Below are 20,133 nucleotides of genomic sequence, written 5' to 3' on the forward strand. Positions count from 1 at the left end.
AGCACTTCCATAAGCTGGCTGTAAAACTGATCACATGACCGTGTTTCTTCCCTCCACTCTGAAGTGTTTTTTACTGGAGATCACTTTCTTTTCTTTTGAAACTTCTCTCTGTTTCAATTCTCCTCATTTATCTCTCTCGTCCCCTTTCTCTGAAGACCAAGCCTGTAGCGTTTGCGGTGAGGACTAACGTTGGCTATAACCCAGGCCCTAATGACGATGTGCCGGTTCAGGGCATGGCTATCTCTTTCGAACCCAAAGACTTCCTGCACATCAAAGAGGTCAGACGGCCGTATTTCCCTAAAAAAGTGTCAGTGTAATCTGAGCTATAGTGTTATCCTTCAACAATATGCTGATCTGTCTGTAGTTCTGATCATATGTATATGTGATCATATGGACAACGTTAACTGCACTTGGCTTGCCTTTCACTCGGTTTGTTTGTGTGTTTCTGTTTACAGAAGTATAATAATGACTGGTGGATTGGGCGTTTGGTGAAGGAAGGGTGTGAGGTGGGGTTTATCCCCAGTCCGGTGAAGCTTGAGAGCACCCGTCAATTACAAGAACAGAGAATGAGACAGAACCGCCTTAGCTCCAGGTAACAGCCAATCACGCGAGCCTTATATCTGCTGCATTGTGCTGTTTTCACTGTGTGAAACACACATTTAATCCATGCATCACTAACTACTCCTCCATTCAAAAGTTGGCGGTCAGTCATGATTGTATTAGAAAGAAATGAATGTTGTATTCAGCAAAGATGCATTGAATTGATTACAAGTGACAGAAAAGACATTTATAATGTTTCAAGCGATTTCAAATAAACGCTGTTATTTTAAAGAATCTTGAACAAACAAACGGTTACCATGTATGTGTTAAACAACGCATGAATAAATTATAAATGCCTTGGTGTGCATTAGACAGTTTTTCAAAAATATGTAAACAATATTTACCAAGCAGAGAAAGGTGGTGTAAGTAGCCACCGACCATACTACTCTGCATTGCATTGCTTTCTCTGTCTGTTTTCTAGTAAGTCCGGAGGAAGCTCTAGTCTGGATGTTGCCACTGGTGCCCGGAGGCCCACTCCACCTGGAACAGGTATGATCAGACAGTAATGCTGTGAGGTTTATGTTCTGTTTGGATGGGTATGACATCTCTCCAGAAACACACATGCACCGAACATAATCCCGTTACTTTCACACTGGGTAATCACTGAGCACAATGAGAGTTAGAGCACCCTTTTAGGATCCCCTCTGCCGTCCTCTTGTCCCTCTTATCATTCATTCTTCTAGTCTTCCAGTCTTTTCTGCTTTTTTAAATTTCCTTTTCTCTTTTTCATCATCATCTGTAACTGTAGGTTCTAATCTTTCTTACTTTATTACACTTACTGTGGTTCATGTGAGCTGTCATGGATGTGTCAGCTATGGGAATTTGATTAATTTGTAATCAGGGGCATTTTCTCAGAAGGTCCTTAATAGCCTATAAATTAAAATAAAAAGTACAAATGCAAAGCAGTACCCAAAAATAAAACCAATATGAATGTTGCTAAAATAACATTGTAAATGTGATGCTAATTTACCTAAAGAACTATATGTTCTCTTTGTTTTCACCCAAATTTATATGGTCTTTTGCAGTTTATTTACAAAACACACAGTAAAATTACATATAATGCAATATTAAAACAGTTTCTCGAAGTATAGTGAGGTATCTTACTGTAGCTGATATATTTGTACTGTATTTGTGTGTGTGTGTGTGTGTGTGTGTGTGTGTGTGTGTGTGTGTGTGTGTGTGTGTGTGTGTGTGTGTGTGTGTGTGTGTGTGTGTGTAAAAACATTACATTAACATTTTATTATCATTTTTGAGCCAGTAAAAAAAATCAACTATATTTTAATGTGGATTATTTTGATAAATAATTAAATGGGGAAAAAAATCTAATTTTGTTTTCTTGTTAGTGTAAGGTAATTGATCTTTCTTTAACCCATAAACCATAGACATAAAATAAATCTGGAACATAAATTTAGAATTAATTTAAATGCCCCAATTCAGAGAAGAACTTTAACAGATAAGACTCGTTTGCATTTCTTTGAAATCGTCTTTTTTTATATATATAATTTTGCTTGTCCTTTTTAAGACACCTTCTGTGTTCTCATCACCTTTCTGACTCAATAAAGTCTGTACATCACGCTGCTGTTTTTCCTCTCTTCCTCCTCTCTCATTTTCTGTCCGTTACCCTTGTTTCCCTGTTCTTTCACCCTCGCTTCCTTCTCTACTTCTCTCTTCCACCCCCATCCTCTCTTATTCTGTACTTTCATTAAAACCCATCCACCTCCCAATTGGTCCCCTAGCTGACTTGTCCTCTGGGCTTTATGACGATTCGGATTCTGAAGTTGAGGAGGTGGAGCCTTCCAACACCCGCGACCAAAAGGGTGTGGGCGGAAGTGTCACCTCCCCTCAAGGCAACCTGCCCCGCCTCCCTTTCTTTAAGAAGGTAACCCTGGTGATAACCCAGAATGCATTAATAGACAGCCTCCTTCAGATGTGACTAATAATCAGACTCGTTCATAACCAAGCACCTTCTGTGTCTTCGAAACATTAGGGGAGTCTATGCCCAGTTAATGCATTATTACAGCTATACCCTAGTGAAACACAAATGAATGGAAAAATATTTGAAATATGTTTATTTCATGCTAATCAATAAGAATATTTGATTGTGCTAAAGTGGAAATACTGCAAGTGTACTTCAGGTACAATTTAAATATTTTGCATTTAAACACATTTAAGACATAATGTTAAGAAATGTGCATTTTGCACAAGTAGTACTCCAAGTGAAGTTTAATTATAATTTTTATTATAATAATCTTAGTCTTTAAAATAGTCTTTCTAGTGATATCACTAAATATGTTAATAGATTTAAAATATACTTAGTAAGTATGAAATAAATGTATTTTAAATATAAACACTTTTTACTGGGGTAGTTAATTTTAGGGTCATTATTTACTCACCCTGTATAATTATTTGCAAGAATAAAGGTATATATATATATATATATATATTTAATATATATTCAATATTATATAAGAAAATATTATAATTGGTGTAGTACTTTTGTGTTGCTTTTGTCGAAACCATATTGGTTAAAAAAATGAGGTTTTTAGCTCCTAAATCAAATTTGTTTAATTTAATATGTGCCTATTCATATTTGATCTATTTAGCATGAGTGAGATCTAAGAACTACACCAGAGAAGACATTTATTGATAAATAATATTGTAAATGTCAGTCTTTTCACTCAAAGCTACCGTTGAAGTCACACGGGATACCTTTATGGCCTTTCAATGATGCTCTCTGGGATTTTCTCCCATCCTTTCATGTTTAATGCATAAGAGCAAGTCACACATGTTTAGAACGACATGAGGGGTGAATAAATAATGACAGGATGTGTGTTCTTGAGTGAATCTGGACTCACAATTCCGGTCATTTGGATTAATCCTCATGAGGCCGTGTTCATGCTGGGAGAATTTTACTACACATCAACCTGAATGATTCATCAAGAAAGTTGATCTAATACCTTAGTGCTTCCGTCTTGTCTTCCTTTGGCCACCTCTGATTTGTTGATTCATTCTCTCCCAGCATCCTAAATGTTTTAACAATTTGTCACTAACAAGCTTCTGTTTGTTTGCTTGCTTGCCCTCTCTCTCTTGCTGCTGCGTGTGTGTGTGTGTGTGTGTGTGTGTGTGTGGAATGATAGGTGGGCCTGCCAAACAGAAACAGAAATCGGTGAGTCATAGCAACAACAAACTTTCTGTTTCGTCTTTGTACTTGTTATGAAGATATCGAAGTCTTAAGGCTATTGTGATCAGCTGAGCATGTGCATATGTTTCAGAAAAGACAAATGAATTTTCTTCTATGCTGTCGTGCTTGAATGTAAATTGTTATGGCACACAGACAGGATTTCTGTACCAGTCCTGTTTACAAAAAAAAGATTTCAGAAAGGAAAACTACTGCCAAAGATGGTTAGCTCTATAGGACACATACATCTCATTCAGAGAAATGAATGAATCCGGCCCATGTGTCCACCCACACATGTGGACACACGAGGAGTCTGCCATTCTCTTGTACATGCAGAAACACCCTGACAGGTTTCCACGGTTTCCGTTTCCATTACGGGTCTGTGACATAGAGGGTAGCCCACGCTTGTTACTGCTGTCACAATGGCTACTGTCACACGATCTCACATGCACAGACGCCCGACTGGATGCATCAGAGTTGAAAATGATGATGTTAGATTGTAGATGGGGGTTTTTATTAGCTACCCATCTGAAACTCTTGGTCAGTTATCTATTGTATGACGGATTAATTGAGCAACCGAGATCCATGTTTTTCTCACACACACACACTTCATGGAGTGGAGGACCCTCAGCAGAACATGAAGAGGCCTTATCTTAAATGAAAGTGATGCTCTGTCTGAGGAGGAAAGAGAAGCTATATGATCCTAAAAAAAATGTATTTAAACTTTGCGTATAAAAAATGTTTTACTGAAACTGACGTTTTTAGTTTCTACAGTTCTGTCACTGAATATAATGTATTAACATATATTTTAATAGAAATGTATTTTTCATATTCCAAGCAAGTGAAATAAGGAGCTATTTACATGATATGATGATAACACAGTATATAAATTCTAAGGATAATTTTTTTTCATGTTTGTTGAATGATTTTGTCTTTTTCTTTTTTTTTATTATATTACATGATTAATTCATTTTATTAAATTAACCACCTATATTATTATAATTTTACTTTTTTTTTTTTTTATTGACAGCCATAACTTTTTATCTTAAGTGTATATTATGTATTAACCTTTATATACATATATTAATAATAGTTCATTAAATGTAACTCTACATGATATATAAAGACCATTTTAAGATATTAGTAAGACATTGACCATATATACAAGCATATATTTTAAACAAAATACATATTTAAATAATAAGAAATCAGATTTTGATTGATCTAAATTAAAACTAAATTCTCATATTAGCCTATAATAAAAATATATTTGTTTAAGTCATCAGCTACCCAGAAAATTCCATTATGAGCCGTTATTGCTAAGAATATCAGAGGAAAAACAAAGGAAGCATTTAAAAAAAAAAAACCTTCTGAAGCATAAGTGAAGCATAAGACATGGGTGTGAATGCTGTTTTTAAAGCCAAATGTTTGCGGTCTGTTTATGATTTCACTGAAGAGGTTTTGTGTGTTGAATCTTCAGATGGAGCATGTTCCTCCTTATGATGTGGTGCCTTCCATGAGACCCATTATTTTGGTGGGACCATCCCTTAAAGGCTACGAGGCAAGACCGTATATCTCTCTTTCAAAAAAGTCTTAGTCATGGACAAATGTCTATTGAAACTTTTTAGGCATGTTCTTCATCTTGCTCAATTGTGTGTGTTTGTGTATCATTGCAGGTGACAGATATGATGCAGAAAGCTCTCTTTGATTTTCTAAAACACAAATTCGAAGGCAGGTGGGTACCAAAATATACACGTCATGGTGAAAATAAAGACTTATTATACAAAATGATGAACAAAAATAGTTCATCGTTTTGAAATTTGGCAACGTTTATGTTGTGAAAGAAGCTGCTAATATTAATGGCAAAGTTCTGTGTGGATCATAAACGCTGGAAATATCACAATACGCCTGTGCTATAATTGGCATACCATGGTTATGGTTTGTTGTGTGTTCCAGAATATCCATCACCAGGGTGACAGCAGACATCTCACTTGCCAAACGTTCCGTGCTAAACAACCCCAGCAAACACACGATCATCGAGCGCTCCAGCACCAGATCCAGTCTGGGTATGAACCACAGCTGCACACACCGCTACTGAAAGAGCTCCCTCGTGTGGTCAGAAAGATTGAACGTGTGGGTTAGCAACACGCAGAGTGACCAAAATAATAAATGTTCTGAGCAAATTTCAAAATGCACACATCGAGAGCTAAACAAATAGCCAGTTTGTTGGGAGGAATGATATGTAGACACAGAAACGTTTGCAAATATACACTCTGTTCAAATAAGGCATGAAAATGTGTTTGTCAAGCCCTGTCAGTTTTCAGAAGTGTATATTAGTACACATTCTCTCTGTTTCCTGAACATTTTTCTCAGTGTTTCCTCATGTCTGATCTGTCTTTTTTCTCTTTTTCATCTTGCTTTCTCCTGACACTCCTTCCCTCCACACATCCCCCCCCCCTCTCTCTCTCTTTCTCTTCACCTCAGACGTACTGGGTACGTATCTTACCATCCCACCCTTTTCCTCTTTGTGGCCATCCGTCTGTCAGTTCATTTATGTCCTCATCCATTCATCTAACTCTCCATCCATCTGTCCCTGTTCTTAACCCGCTTCCTTGAGTTTGGAGTGAACAGTCTTTAATTTTTGGTACAGTTGTGGTGTTATTAACTGCAGAAAAAAAAAGAAACTACTAACTTATCAACATTTTTCAGCAGCTCAGCTGTTTTGAAACGAGCATGTGTTGAATAAGCAACACATGGAAGTGGTGTAGTTTTTTTCATCATTATGTTGCACATAATATTAATACTTTTATTCACCAAAGGTGCATTAAAGTAATGAAAAGTGACCGTATTCTGAACTTTTTATTCATTCAAGAATCCTGACAAATGAAAGCATCATTGGTTTCCACAAAAATATTAATTGAAGACCGGAGAAATTATGCTGGAATATATTGCATGTCAAAATATATTACAATAACAATCTGTTATATTGTAATAATGTTTCACATTATTATTGTTTTACTAAAATTATAATCAAATAAATGCAGTTTCGGTATATGGTAATGAAGTGATAGTTAGATAAGATAACATTTAACCAGAAAAGTATATATTTGCATTATATGTTGAGTTTGTGTGCAGTGTTTTGAGATTGCACTGTACTCTCTGAGGAATCCAGGAGTTCCTCTCATGGTTTGTATGCTTAGGGACCAGTTAAACGCTTTTGTTTATTACAGTGTTTTTCCTTCAGCCCCATTAATTTAGGTGTTTTGAAGTTGGTAGTATTTAATTTTGTGTGTATTTAGGTTTTATTTTTTTTAAAGATGCTGTCACTCTAATTGAGATCGTCATTGTTTAGTTCTGGAATACATTGCTCTGGTATTATTGTAGTAAAATGCGTAATGATGAGACAGTTTAAAAAATGTTGCCCCTTAAAAAGCTTCATAACTACATTTCATCACATTTTTTAAAATGGTAACTTGACAAAAAAGTAAGGTGCCTTTCTGCTTTTTTTTTTTTTTTTTTTTTTTTATTAACTAAATGCATAGATTGTGACTCACTGTAAGAAGTGTGATGCCACTTCTCATATAGCACTTCACACCCACATACGCAAACACGCATAATGATCTCTACATCACTGCAGCTTTCTACAGACTTTCATGGATCAGTGCATGAAAGCTGCACATGGCATGTAACTGGTCTTATGCAGACCACTGTCATACCGTTCAGCGTTCCATTTATTTAAAGTTAAATGGAAGTAAACTAGCACATGAGCACACACTCACACATGCGTATGTCCAAGCAGACCATAATAACTCCCACATGCATGATATATACTAACATAGGTTTGAGTATGAAATGAAAATGTGAGGTAAGTCTTCCTGATATTCATCTCGTTTATTACAGTTGGAGGGGTGTTTGTGTGCTCGTTTAGTATACACTGCAAAAAAATACAGCATATTTACTGATATGTATGGCTAAATTAAAAATAATAATGAAAATGTGGTTTCTGCGTTTATGATCCTTTTAGGATGTTTTGATATTTTACTAGAAAACAAGACAAGATACAAATTAAGAAAACACATTTTGCAGTGTGTTAATGAACTTTTTTTTAGCAAACATGTGCAATAGATGCAACACTGAGTGAAGATTTCTCTGCTTGGATGTAATTATAATATATTGTATATGCATTAATAATGACATAATTTTTTCTTTTATCTGGCAGCTGAGGTACAGAGTGAAATCGAGAGAATCTTTGAGCTGGCCCGGACACTTCAGTTAGTGGCTCTGGATGCCGACACAATCAACCATCCGTCTCAACTGGCCAAGACGTCACTGGCACCTATCATAGTCTACATCAAGATTGCCTCTCCAAAGGTATACACTTAGCAAAATACACACTTTACTGTTCATTGGTTTGCGGTCGTTGTGTTTTTATTTATTTTATTTATTTATTTATTTATTTATTTTTTAAGTTGCTTCGTTTATGATGGCTTAATTTTTTTAAAAACAGTATTTTGAGAAATTTTATTACAGTTAAAATAAGTATTTTTTTTATTTGAATATTTATTCCCGTGATGCAAAGTTGAAGTGTTAGCACAAGTTCAGTGTCACATGAACCTAGATTTTTGTGCAAACTGTGTTTTAGTGCTGTCAAAAGACTAATCATGTCCAAAATAAAAATGTTTTTGTTTACATAATACGTGTGCATGTATGTATTTTGAAAACATTTACATGCATTTGTATATTAAAATATGTATATATAAAATTTTATTTATATACACGTAATAAATAAATACATATATTGTGTAAACCAAAACTTTAATTTTAATCATTTGACAACAGTAATAATAAGATTTTCGTGTTTTGTTTAAATCTTCCATTACATTATAAATGTCTTTTAGTGTCACTTTTGATTGATATAATATGAATAAATCATGCTGATTAAAAGTATTAATTTCGATTTACTGATCACAAATCTTTTGACTCCCTCTCGATCAGGTGTTGCAGAGGCTGATAAAGTCCAGGGGTAAATCTCAGGCCAAACATCTCAACGTCCAAATGGTGGCAGCTGATAAACTTGCACAGTGTCCTCCGGTGAGAATATGACTTTTTATTTGCATTGATTAACCTTTATGTACACTTTTAGAATTGTATAATTTGCTTTTGGTTTTAATGTAGTTGCAAAGTTGTGAAATCTGCAGTAGGCTTTTTGCTGACATTTAATTCCTAAGCTGCATTTCCTCTTGTTTTGCGTTTTCTTCTTTATTTTTATTTGTTTTGGGCACATATAGGATTGTTTTAAATTTGGGGAAGTAAAGTCAGTATTGTCTAGTCATATGCAAAGTCATTGTCTCCAACTTGAGACTGCGTGAGACATGTATTTATTTATTTATTTATTTTCATTTTTCAGGAGCTTTTTGACATAATACTAGATGAGAATCAGCTGGAGGATGCGTGTGAACACCTGGCTGAGTACCTGGAGGCCTACTGGAAGGCTACACACCCTCCGAGCAGCAATCCCCCCAACCCTCTGCTCAATCGCACCATGGCCACGGCCGCCCTGGCAGCTTCACCCGAACCCGTCTCCAACCTGCAGGTACAGGTGCTCACTTCCCTGCGTCGCAACTTGGAGCTCCTCGATGGCTCCCCTGCTACAGGGCAAGGGCAACAGGAAGAAGAACACGCTCTCTAAAGACAGATTACAGTGGGATATTGAAGGGTCCCGTACCCGTCTCCCACAGAAGAGTAACGATGGCTGCTCAAGAGATAGAAATGCCCGACTGTAATTCTGTTGTCTGTCTCTGCTCCTCTCCTTTGACGGATCTCTCAATGATATAAATAATGCAACACACACACATACACGATCAAAATATCCCATACATGATCAACATAATCATAAGTCCTCCACAGTCCACACATTGCCCTCTCGTTTGAAACGCCTGCCGGACTTTACAGTGTCCTCTTGCTGTCTGGGAAATGTAGTTCAGACCGCTACCCTCTTCCAGGCTGCCATGGTACCAGCTCTGAAAAACGCACTCACCGCCCTATTAACTCTGAGCTGAAATTCTAACAGAAGCTTGTGTATGTACATTGACGCCAGCGTTGTTTACCCAAGTTAAACAAGTGTGTGTTTGTGTGTCTGCGTCCAGAACTGACAGGGAGACAGCGAGTGCTAAAGTGAGCCAGTGAGGGACACAGAGGATAGATCAGTGCATGTGTGTTAGTGCGTTTTAACTATCTCACTGCAATCTGAACGAGAAAAAAAACGAGCATCCATCTGCTCAGTCTTCACCATTACACGGTTGTCTAGGAGACCAAAGTTGCGTAGCTTTTAATAAAAGACCGTTTCTCCTCTTATAGCCACAGGCCACTTCAAGATGTTTAAGATGTTTAAATGATTTTTTTTAAAACATATACATAACATTTAATTTGTTATTAATTTAAAAAAAAATCACATATATATATTATTTTTTAACATATTATTTATCTATTATAAACATTTTATCAATGTTTATATACATTTCAAAATCATATATTTATATATTTATTTATTTTTAAATTTGAAATGTATATAAACATTGATAAAAACAACAATAAAAAGAAACGATTTTGCTCAATATTTTTGTACAGAATTTTTACAAAAGAGGGTTGAGATATTATATTAGCTCCAAAGATGACTGATCTCATTTAGATGATCTAATATGATCTAATCTAACCCAGTATTTTGAATCATCACTAAAAATGTTGAAAGAAGCTCTATTTATTGTGTGGTGTGTTTGATATGGCCACTAGGGGGAGCTTTTTTTACATTACGTGCATGGTGTGCATTTATGTCTTCAGTTTATCAGATGCATTTAACTTTCTATTGTTTTTGAAAATCAAAATGGTATTTTAAAGTAAAGCAACAGAATTCTTCATGATTACATACTAAAATTGCATTTTATGAAATTTAGAGATTGCACTTATACTATGAGCCCTGGCATCTCTTTCCCATGATAGCATGAGTGAAGAATGCATTTTACATATGCCAGTTGTTATTGAGGATATAGTATTGAGATGTGTTGAAATAACTTGTAGGTCTAATGTTTTGTATTAACATGCTGCTTGCTCTGTTTTGTGTGTGCGTGTGTGCATGTGCATGTGCATTGGCATATTGCGGTGTGTTTTGGGGTCACTTTAGGGACCGTTCCTGGTGCATGGAGAACAGAAGAGGGAAGGGCCTGAACGGGGCAGTCTCCAAGACTACCAGAGCGACCTGGGTGGCAAGCAGCCGCTGCGCTCTTCACGCAGCCAGCTGCAAACCAGCGGCCGAGGTCTGTCACGGCAGGATACGTTCGATTCCGAGACCCAGGGCAGCCGCGACTCGGCCTACACCGACGACATGGAGACCGACCCGTACGAGGAGCCGGACCCGTGCCGCTCCTACCGTCTCAACCCCGCCCACCACGCTCCTCGCCAGGCCTCCTGGGAGGATGAAGGGGCGGAGCCTGACCAGGAGAACCTCAACATGGTCCCACCACCAGCCAATCAGCACCAGCGTGGACGAGGCAAGCTGAGGGAACGCTACTCTCAAGACGCAGGGGACGGCGGAGCCACGACGGGCCGCAACCATAACCAGGAGGAGTGGAGCAGAGATGTGTACATTCGCTAGAGCAGGTTTACCTGAGACGAGGGTGACGAGTTGTTTAGAGCGACACTATATAGAATCTCTATAGTTGGATCTGTTTACAACCCAGAGAAACACACAATCATTGACTAACGCTGTACAGCTGACACTCACGACATTCGCATTACGCTAACAAAGCTCTCGGTCATTACATATTTTAGGGTCAGCACGTGTCCTCTTTTTCTCAGAAGTCTTTCTTCTTAGCCAGGATTTTTTTTTTAAGTTCTATTTATGGGATGTTTATGCCTTTATTGTGAGAGAATCGTAGAGAGATGACAGGAAAATATTGGCTGGAGAGAGAGCCGGGAATTGAACTCGGGGTCGTTTAGTTTGGCCAGGATTTCTAAATAAATTAAAATGTATTTTTTTAAATAAAGGCTTGAATACACTAGTTTGTAAATAGTTGCAGAGGGAAAAACTAGGCATCGTATATTGGATGACTAAGGATAAAACACTACCAGACTTTGAGTCTTTCCGATCGCAACAACCAAGATACCCACACATTGTTGGTGGCAGCTGCATGACAAATGAAAACATTGTTGCTGTTTTTTTCTTTTGTTGAATTAAGTCAAAATGTGAAATGTTTAATATACTCTGACTGAATGCAAATGGAGGTCTAAAGCCAAAATATAATATCCTTGCCAGGACAACTCTGGAAAAATAAAGACACGTGTTCACCCTAATTTAGTTTAAATCACATTTTTTGGAATAAGCAGGAGTACCTTTCTTCATTTCTATTTTACTTTTGTATAGTACTGCATGACTCCTAATCATTAGAAGGTTAGTAACTGTTCTCGCTGAGCATTAAACACTATTCAGAATGTATAACCAAAATCTTTCAAGCGTATGTGTGTGTGTTCCTAAAGGTTCGGTGGTCGGGTGTATGTGTGTGTGTGTGTGTGTGTGTGTGTGTGCGCGTGTGCGTCCTCTGTAGTCTTAAACAGGGTTTTTCTGATACACAGTAGTCTTTTTGGGACTTTCTTTCCACCAATCTGTTTCCCCAGACTACACTACTGCAGAGTGTCTCTTTGTTTCTATTTCTATTTGATTCTATTTCTTTTATTTATTGAGTCTCGAAAGGTCTATCCAGTTTTGAGCCTGCTAAAACCTTTACCGAGCTCCACCGCTGCTGCGTACTCCTCCAATCCTCAAGGGGTGCTGTGGTGCTCACATGCTATAGTTTCATAGGGCTAAAAAGCGCTAACGTGCATCAACAGATGTTCATCCAAATCTGCTAGCATCTCTAAAAGGCTAATATGCAAATATAAAACAATTAAGAGGGTCAAATTTTAGAACTAAATGCCCAAAATGTTCGAGACCACCGCTAATGTCGAACACAAATAGCTTTGTGTTGATTGTAACCGGCTCTGTCCCGTCTTCTGTGCCTGCTCAAGGGCTTTTAGCATTTGTGCCGCTAGTGTACCACTGCCATTGGAAACATGTTCTGCCTTATTTGCACGTCAGTCACACAAGCCAACCAATCACAAGTGCCGTAATCTCTCATCAGGCCACTCCCACCATGAACACGGTGGGCTGTCTAAACTCAGTGCAACACATAGAGTTGTTGTTGTTGTTGTTGTGTGATAGTAGACTACACTGCCATTTTACCTTGTTATCATAGCGACATGTTTGCACTGCTAGCTATTCGAAGATTAAACAAGGTGTTTATTGCATGACCGTTTAAGGATTCACTTCAGAAGCTGAAAAGATGAACACAAACTCAACACTGACGTACATGCACACATCCTACTGCCAAACTCACGCTAATGCTACTGCTATTTGTGTTGTTATCTCTGTGGCCAATTTCTAAGCCAGGACTGTGTGTGCGTGTGTGTGTGTGTGTATGAAATGGGAGAAAATCTGGAGTCTTTACTATTTTATGTAACCAGAGCCTTGGTGAATGTCTTTGAGCCTCTTTTTACCCTCACCTATGTTTGAAAAAGATCATCATGATGGAATTCGCTAAATATACAAGTAGATAGCTTACTAAATAATGTTATTGTTGCATTATCGCAATTGTTTCAAAATATAAGGAAAACAGACGTATTCTTTGGTGCCTGATTGTAGCTCCATTTTACTTTTTGTTTTTAATCTGTGGATAAATTAATATTTTAATTAAAAATTTTAATCTGGATCAACTGTTTCCTGTGTCTTTCATTTCATTTAGTCACTTATCAATATGGATGAAAAGTGTTACTGAGGGCCATTTTGGTATTAAAATGACCAAACTCTAATCCAAACAAAAACAAGTTGTAAGATGAAATCAAATTAGTTTTTTGTTTTTTTTTCCTTCAAGACATTTTCTTGAATACAGAATATAACTGCTGGAATCATAACAGTTCTGTTATTTGCTATATTTTATGAAATGTTAAATATACTAAACATAAAATATGTAACTATTGTAATGTAATGTAACTAATTTGCCACATTTATACTTTTAATACATCAATAAAAAAGCCACTTTTTCTCAACTACAACCGAGACACCAGAGGTATCTTGCCGTATATGATGGGGAGGTCTTCGAATATCGCGCTGGAGCCTCTGTGAATCAAAAAGACTGAGAAGCACTGGTATAGATCCACTAGGGACTTGTGAGAAACATGAGAAGGAGGGATGACAAAGTGAAGTGATAAATAGAGGGGAGTGAGGTAATGGTGTGAAGTGATGGGGGTGGACAGGGTGAGAAAGAGTATGTGGTGGTGGGGGGTCAGGAAGAATACAAAAAGGAAGGAGTGAGGAAACAATGCAGGATAGAGACAGCGGGGCGCGAGGAAGAATTTAAAAGATGGCTATCACCTCTCATTTATGGGGGCAATCTTGGTTTACAGTCGAACCTCTGAATTCACACGAGTCAACTGTATATTACATGCCGATCATGCCAAGTTTCAGATCAAAACTGTCTTCGAGGGAGACTTCACCCCAAAATGAAAACGCCGTCATCATTTACTCACTCTCCACTAGTTCCAAATCTGTGTGAGTTTGTTTCTTCTGTTGGACTCAAAGGACGATATTTTGAAGAATATTGGTAACCAAATAGTTGACAGTAGCCATTGACTTCCAATGTATTATTACTATTTATTTTTTACTGTGGAAGAAGTCATTGGCTGCTGTTTGGTTCATACAGGTTTGGAACAAATGACACATTCGTTGTGCCAAATTCATTTCTTTCATAACATGCAAAATATGATTGCTTTGTCTGGAAATGACTACGCATGAGATATTTTCTTCTTTCTTTTGTCTGAACACAAACATCTTCACCTGAAGCAGCGGCGGTTTCTGTTCACAGGTGGTTGAAGAACCACCGCACCACGACAAGACTTTATGCATTTCTTGCCCAGATGTGTGGATGACACTTAACCACACTGGTGCATTTAATCTGCATGCACACCGTGCGTTGCATGCTTCTGTTCTTCCTGTAGCAGATGTGGTCACATTGTGTCACTGTGTGCATACCGTGGCATTTAAGTAGATAACCCAAAGTGTTCGAAGCACAGTGTCATTCTGCAAACACACAAGGGCTCAGGTGCGGGTTTGCAAGAAGCCGATTCAGCTCAGCACTCTTAGAAGAACACTGACAGGAAACTCATCACACTTAGATCACATCAAGAGGAACAGAAAGAGAAGGACGCATGACATTTTGGAAACTGTGGTTTTATCAGTTGCTATATTCTGCCCATAATATGTGACCCTGGAACACAAAACCAGTCATAAGTAACACAGATACATTCGTAGCAATAGCCAACAATACATTGTAGGGGTCAAAATGATGTATTTTTCTTTTATGACAAATATATATTTAGGAAATATCCTACTGTAAATATATATGTGTGTGCGTGCAAAATCTCAGCAAAATTCTATGTTATCCTAACAAAACAAACTAAGTTATTCAGCTTTTAAAACCTTATGTTTTGTGGTCCATGGTCACATAGAATATTTGATTTTGTTCTTTTAAAGTTTAACATTTCAAATCAATAAACAGTCAACAATATAGTTTTGGTTATTGTTGTTTTCTCCTGTCTGTGATTGGTTTCTGGTTGTATAAGGGTTGATAAAGGTTTGATTGCACAAATCACTGAGGTCAGAAGAAAATGTCAAGTAAGGTTATTGATTTGAGTCAGCTATATCTGTTTTGTTTTTTTTATCAGAAAGTGTAACAGAAACTAAACCAGAGAGAGTCCAGGGAATTCCTTGAATTCTCTTTCTGATCAGGGTTCCGTTAAACTTCCTCTCAAATTCCCCCGTAATTCGAAAATAAAACGCCACACTGTCGAAGAACGCCCCGCCCCGTTCCAAATACGGATAAATGGAACGGCACGGAAAACTGCGTCACGGTCGTGAGCGTCCAATGAGGATTCGTCTTTCAGTCTACCCCTGAAACGCGTGACGCGGCCTCTGCGTCAGCACGCGTCGTTTAAATGAGCGGAGTGCAGACGCCCACGAAAAACACGACGAGACTCCGTATTTCGGCCCGATTTACTGTATCGGAGCAGAGGGGTAATTAGACAGACACCAGACGATTAACCCACAGACGCTCAGGGAACGGATCTCCTAACGCTTCGGCCCTGAGCTCCGGCGTCCGAACGGTCTGTTTGACAGGACGGAGCAACAAGCAAAAGGGGAATGCTATCGATCCTTGGACCGTTGTTTTAACGTAACAAAGTATTTATAGCACCGCTTTAAAGAATCAAAGGACCCAGAAGATCAAATTCAGTCCAGCGCTCGGACAATTGAGAAAACCCGGTGAGATCGATTGACAAAACCGGCCTTTTAAACTCCCTGCCTTCGGAGATGGGGCTTCTCTTCGCCAAACTGATGACTGTGTTCGGAGACAGAGGTGAGACCGTCTGAAAAGGATGTGCTTTTATCGTTCTGGTTATGCAAGCTTAGTATTTTATCAACCTGATGTAAAGAGGTCTTAATACTACGGCTGTTAAGATTGTTTAATAGTTTTCAGTCAATAGAGCGGTAAGCAGGTAACATCCTGTCCTGGCTTTTAAGAAACTTATCGTTCTCTCTCTTCCTCTATACGCTTCATGTTTAACTTAATGGTTAACTTGTGTTCAAAATCCGAATAAAGGCGAACGTTGTTTCTTTTGTTAGACTGACCGACTCCTCCAACTCTGCGTTACGATATTGTTTAGTAACATGCAACCAATCATAAACGTCCTCAGCTCGTATTCATTAAATATTCATTAGCTTGGTTTGTTTTCTAAAAACGCGCACGCGTCGTTTAATCGGTCTGAAAAGGCGACGCTAATTAGTCGAACTTGTTTGGGCTGTATTGTTTCAGATTTAAAGTGACACAAGAATAATGTTCACATTGAACTTTTAAGTCCGGTCGGTGCTACTGATTGCCCAAGATTTTGAACGTGAAAAGCCCATTTTAGTGTCACTGAGGAGAGCGTCTGTTCTGTCTGTACACATGTCAGATAAGATTGTACATGGCAGTGAGGTTCAAAGATCGTAGGTGTTTTGCTTACTTGTAGGAGTTCTGCAACGATTTACCCAACTTTTCTGAACTTTGTTAAACCCAAACAGATATAGATCACTAAACACCGTGTTCTTAGAAATGCATCTGGTCGATGTTATCAGCTGACATTGTCATACAGAGTAGATTAAACGGAGTCAGTCTAAAACGTCTCTTTTTTTTATGCTTTTTAGAACACAAAGTAATTATTGTCGGTTTGGACAACGCCGGGAAGACCACCATCCTCTACCAGTTGTAAGTGTTTTTCTTTTTGAAAGCATAAACCGTTTCAGTCTGTTATTACATGCATGTTTCCACTCAGCTTTTTAACCTTGTACGCTCTTCTTTTCAGTTTAACAAAAGAAGCCGTGCAGACTTCACCTACAATTGGCAGCAACGTGGAGGAAATTGCTGTGAAGAAAACGCGCTTCCTCGTCTGGGACATCGGTGGTCAGGAGAGTCTCAGAGCTACCTGGAACTCGTATTACTGTAATACAGAGGTGTGTGTCATTTACCGCATGCCTTGCTGGTGTCACGGGAAATACGTAAAATTCTTATGATTGTTCTTTCCCTTTTGCTTTCCCTGTGGCAGAAAGTGTATTGTTATCAAGTTTATCATCTTTATAAAATGTATAATCTGCTTCCCTAAACAGATTGTCATCCTGGTGGTCGACAGCACTGATCGGGAACGCCTGACTGTAACTAAAGAGGAGCTTCATCGCATGCTTGCACATGAGGTTAGTTTGCACTTCACGGCACTGTTGTTATGAATATTTCGTGCACTTTGCATGTGTACTATCATGGTTTAAAGAAAATGGTTTTGTGTTATTTATAATTTGAGAAATGTTTAAAAACATAAAAAAACCTAGAATTTAAATTCTTTTATTTCTAAGTTGTTATTTTAGTTGTCATTTCTTATTGTTATTTTTTTACTTTTATATTTTACTAATATATATAAATATATAATATTCTCAGGAGAAACCATAGCCTATTTGTTGTAATATATCCATGCCAATAATGTTTTTAATGTTTTTGTTTCATTAAATTGACAAAACATTGTTTTTCATTTATAGTCACCAAAATAAAAACAAACATGCATTATTTTACTGACAACGTTTTAACATGTGATTTTTAAAATCTAGGTACCTTTCGGGACGTTGTGTACATTTTAAATATGCAAACAAATGATTGAATCGTTTTTTTCAGGGTTGGGTTAGACCAGCCCTGGTCCAAACCCTTTTTAAACATTTATTCTTTAATGCTGATGGTTTAATCTCACAGCTTCTCCTCCTTGTGTGTCCACACAGGACCTGCAGAACGCCTCGGTGCTGGTTTTGGCGAATAAGCAGGACATGAAGAACAGCATGTCTGCTGCAGAGATCTCTCAGAGTCTGACTCTCAGCTCGCTCAACGCTCGCTCCTGGCATGTCCAGGCCTGTTGCGCTCTCACTGGAGAAGGGTATGTACGTTTTCTATGAGTGCATGTTTACCTGAGCACTTTGCTTTGTCAAAAATGTTTCCAAGTCATCCGAGTTAAAGCCTGTGTATTTAATTTGCACCCCCTACAGTTTACCAGCCAGTCTGGATTGGATGCGCTCCCGCGTTGTGGCGAATTAGTCCAGCAACAGTGCTCCTTAAACCTCTGCCGAAAGAAAGATCGGGCCTACTTAAGACTTTCGTCCAGCTCTCAGTGCCTCTGTCTGAGTAATCTTTATAAACTGAATCCTGGAGGAACGCGCTTCGTCCACTTACTCTGGATACCAGAACAAGCCTGGAGACTCTGTGTGTGTGTGAGAGAGAGAATTTGTGTGTATGCGTATGAACGTTTGTGTTTGTACATTATGTGACTCCGTTCTAGAGGTCCACATGTTTACATTACTGACTTTTGCAATGATCTGACCTGATCATGATGTGTTGTCGCCACTGTATTCACCTCCGGCTGTGCTGACGGCTCCGCTTCTCACGTGGAGTTATTGTCTGCAGGCATCCATCTCAGTGGGGTGGTGGTGGGGGGTGTTGGTTCACATGCCTGTACTGATTCATGATGAACCACTAAGCTATTGAACAAGCATTACTTGAAGTATTTAAAGGGAATTGATTTGAGTATGCTATAGAGACGTGTGCATGCAGAATGGAACAGTTGTATTTTATTTTTAAAAAGTATACTGGATATTCAAAGTATGTTTTCTTATATAATTTTGTACAAAAAAAGGTTTTTGTACAAATAAAACTACTAAAAACGTGCCTTTGTCTCTGACAAATATACTTAGCCTGGGTTCAAAATGTAAATCACTGTTAAGTATAGGTTAAATAATAGGAGACGCAGACCAAACGAGATGAAGACGATCGATGTTATCAGATCAAAGACTACAGCTCAATTTGCATTGATCATTCAGATGATAATCTGTCCTGTGTCCTTTTTATAGATCCGCATGCAAATGCATTAAAGCCTACGGTAGACCTATTTGCTTTGCATGTGAGCATTTTGATTTGCTAATGCGTTAAGGTATATGTCATTGTCTCTGGACAATCTGTCTCTTAACGCTGTATTTGAATCTAGCTTTCTGAATAGCTTGTTTCTTTACGCCTCACAGATGTGAGATCTCATTTGCACTTCTTTATAAATGATGTGCTAAACTTAGTATATCTTTACAGGAGTGTAAGAGGAACTTTTTGATTATACAAATAAAGCAAGTCTAGGCTGTTGTAAAAACTACATTATATATATAAAATATTGCCTTTCAGTCATTTTTTTCCTTCAATCAGGTGAAGACAAATATTTGGATAGCATTGCTCAAGATATGCTTAATCAAATGACTGAAATGCATATATATGTTATTAATCTTTTAAGCCTAACCTTTTCACATTAAACAAACATTGAATACTAAACAGTACTTTAGCCTACAGACCCGTGTAAATTAGCTGATGTGCTGATATTCTTCTGATGAAATATAGAGCTGTTGTAAAAGTCAATGCATAACAATCGTTACTGATTATTTAAAATGTGTGTATATGGGATGAATAGGAGTTGCTTCTTCGATTGATGACAGTGTGGGCTTGTCGAGTGAGCTGATGACAGCGTATCCATGATTTCTCCTTCTGCTGAGTCATTAAGTGAGTCCACAATAATGAAATAATTGCTCATGTAGTCAGTTTGGGTGTGTGTTTGGTAATCAGACTCTGTATCTGCGTGTTACTATCAGGTGAGATTTAGGTCTGTAAGAT

At 37.9% G+C, this 20,133-nt stretch overlaps 2 protein-coding genes across 8 annotated transcripts in view; both read left to right on the forward strand.

The window, feature by feature from the left end:
- The window catches only part of cacnb1 (calcium channel, voltage-dependent, beta 1 subunit), a 30,077-nt gene extending 16,502 nt beyond the window's left edge, over nt 1–13,575 (forward strand). For 2 of the 7 annotated variants that reach the window (XM_043235196.1, XM_043235201.1), the window contains 12 exons: nt 156–278; nt 456–592; nt 1,022–1,089; nt 2,337–2,479; nt 5,259–5,339; nt 5,455–5,513; nt 5,735–5,844; nt 6,263–6,271; nt 7,998–8,149; nt 8,774–8,869; nt 9,186–9,371; nt 10,956–13,575. In XM_043235196.1, coding sequence (XP_043091131.1) covers nt 156–278; nt 456–592; nt 1,022–1,089; nt 2,337–2,479; nt 5,259–5,339; nt 5,455–5,513; nt 5,735–5,844; nt 6,263–6,271; nt 7,998–8,149; nt 8,774–8,869; nt 9,186–9,371; nt 10,956–11,426 — 1,635 coding nt within the window. In that variant the 3' untranslated portion in view covers nt 11,427–13,575. Of the gene's footprint in view, nt 1–155; nt 279–455; nt 593–1,021; nt 1,090–2,336; nt 2,480–3,737; nt 3,767–5,258; nt 5,340–5,454; nt 5,514–5,734; nt 5,845–6,262; nt 6,272–7,997; nt 8,150–8,773; nt 8,870–9,185 lie in introns of all 7 variants that reach the window. The other 5 variants (XM_043235199.1, XM_043235198.1, XM_043235200.1 and 2 more) reach the window with 5 other exon arrangements.
- A 2,262-nt stretch (nt 13,576–15,837) lies between these two features.
- arl5c (ADP-ribosylation factor-like 5C) lies at nt 15,838–19,152 on the forward strand. Its single transcript, XM_043235940.1, has 6 exons — nt 15,838–16,275; nt 17,103–17,163; nt 17,261–17,408; nt 17,562–17,645; nt 18,216–18,367; nt 18,477–19,152. Exons 1-6 carry the CDS (start codon nt 16,230–16,232, stop codon nt 18,523–18,525), a joined length of 540 nt encoding a protein of 179 aa, XP_043091875.1. The 5' UTR covers nt 15,838–16,229; the 3' UTR covers nt 18,526–19,152.
- Nucleotides 19,153–20,133: the final 981 nt, after the last annotated feature.

This window comes from Puntigrus tetrazona, chromosome 3 (genome assembly GCF_018831695.1).
Source record: "Puntigrus tetrazona isolate hp1 chromosome 3, ASM1883169v1, whole genome shotgun sequence".
Lineage (NCBI taxonomy): Eukaryota > Metazoa > Chordata > Actinopteri > Cypriniformes > Cyprinidae > Puntigrus > Puntigrus tetrazona.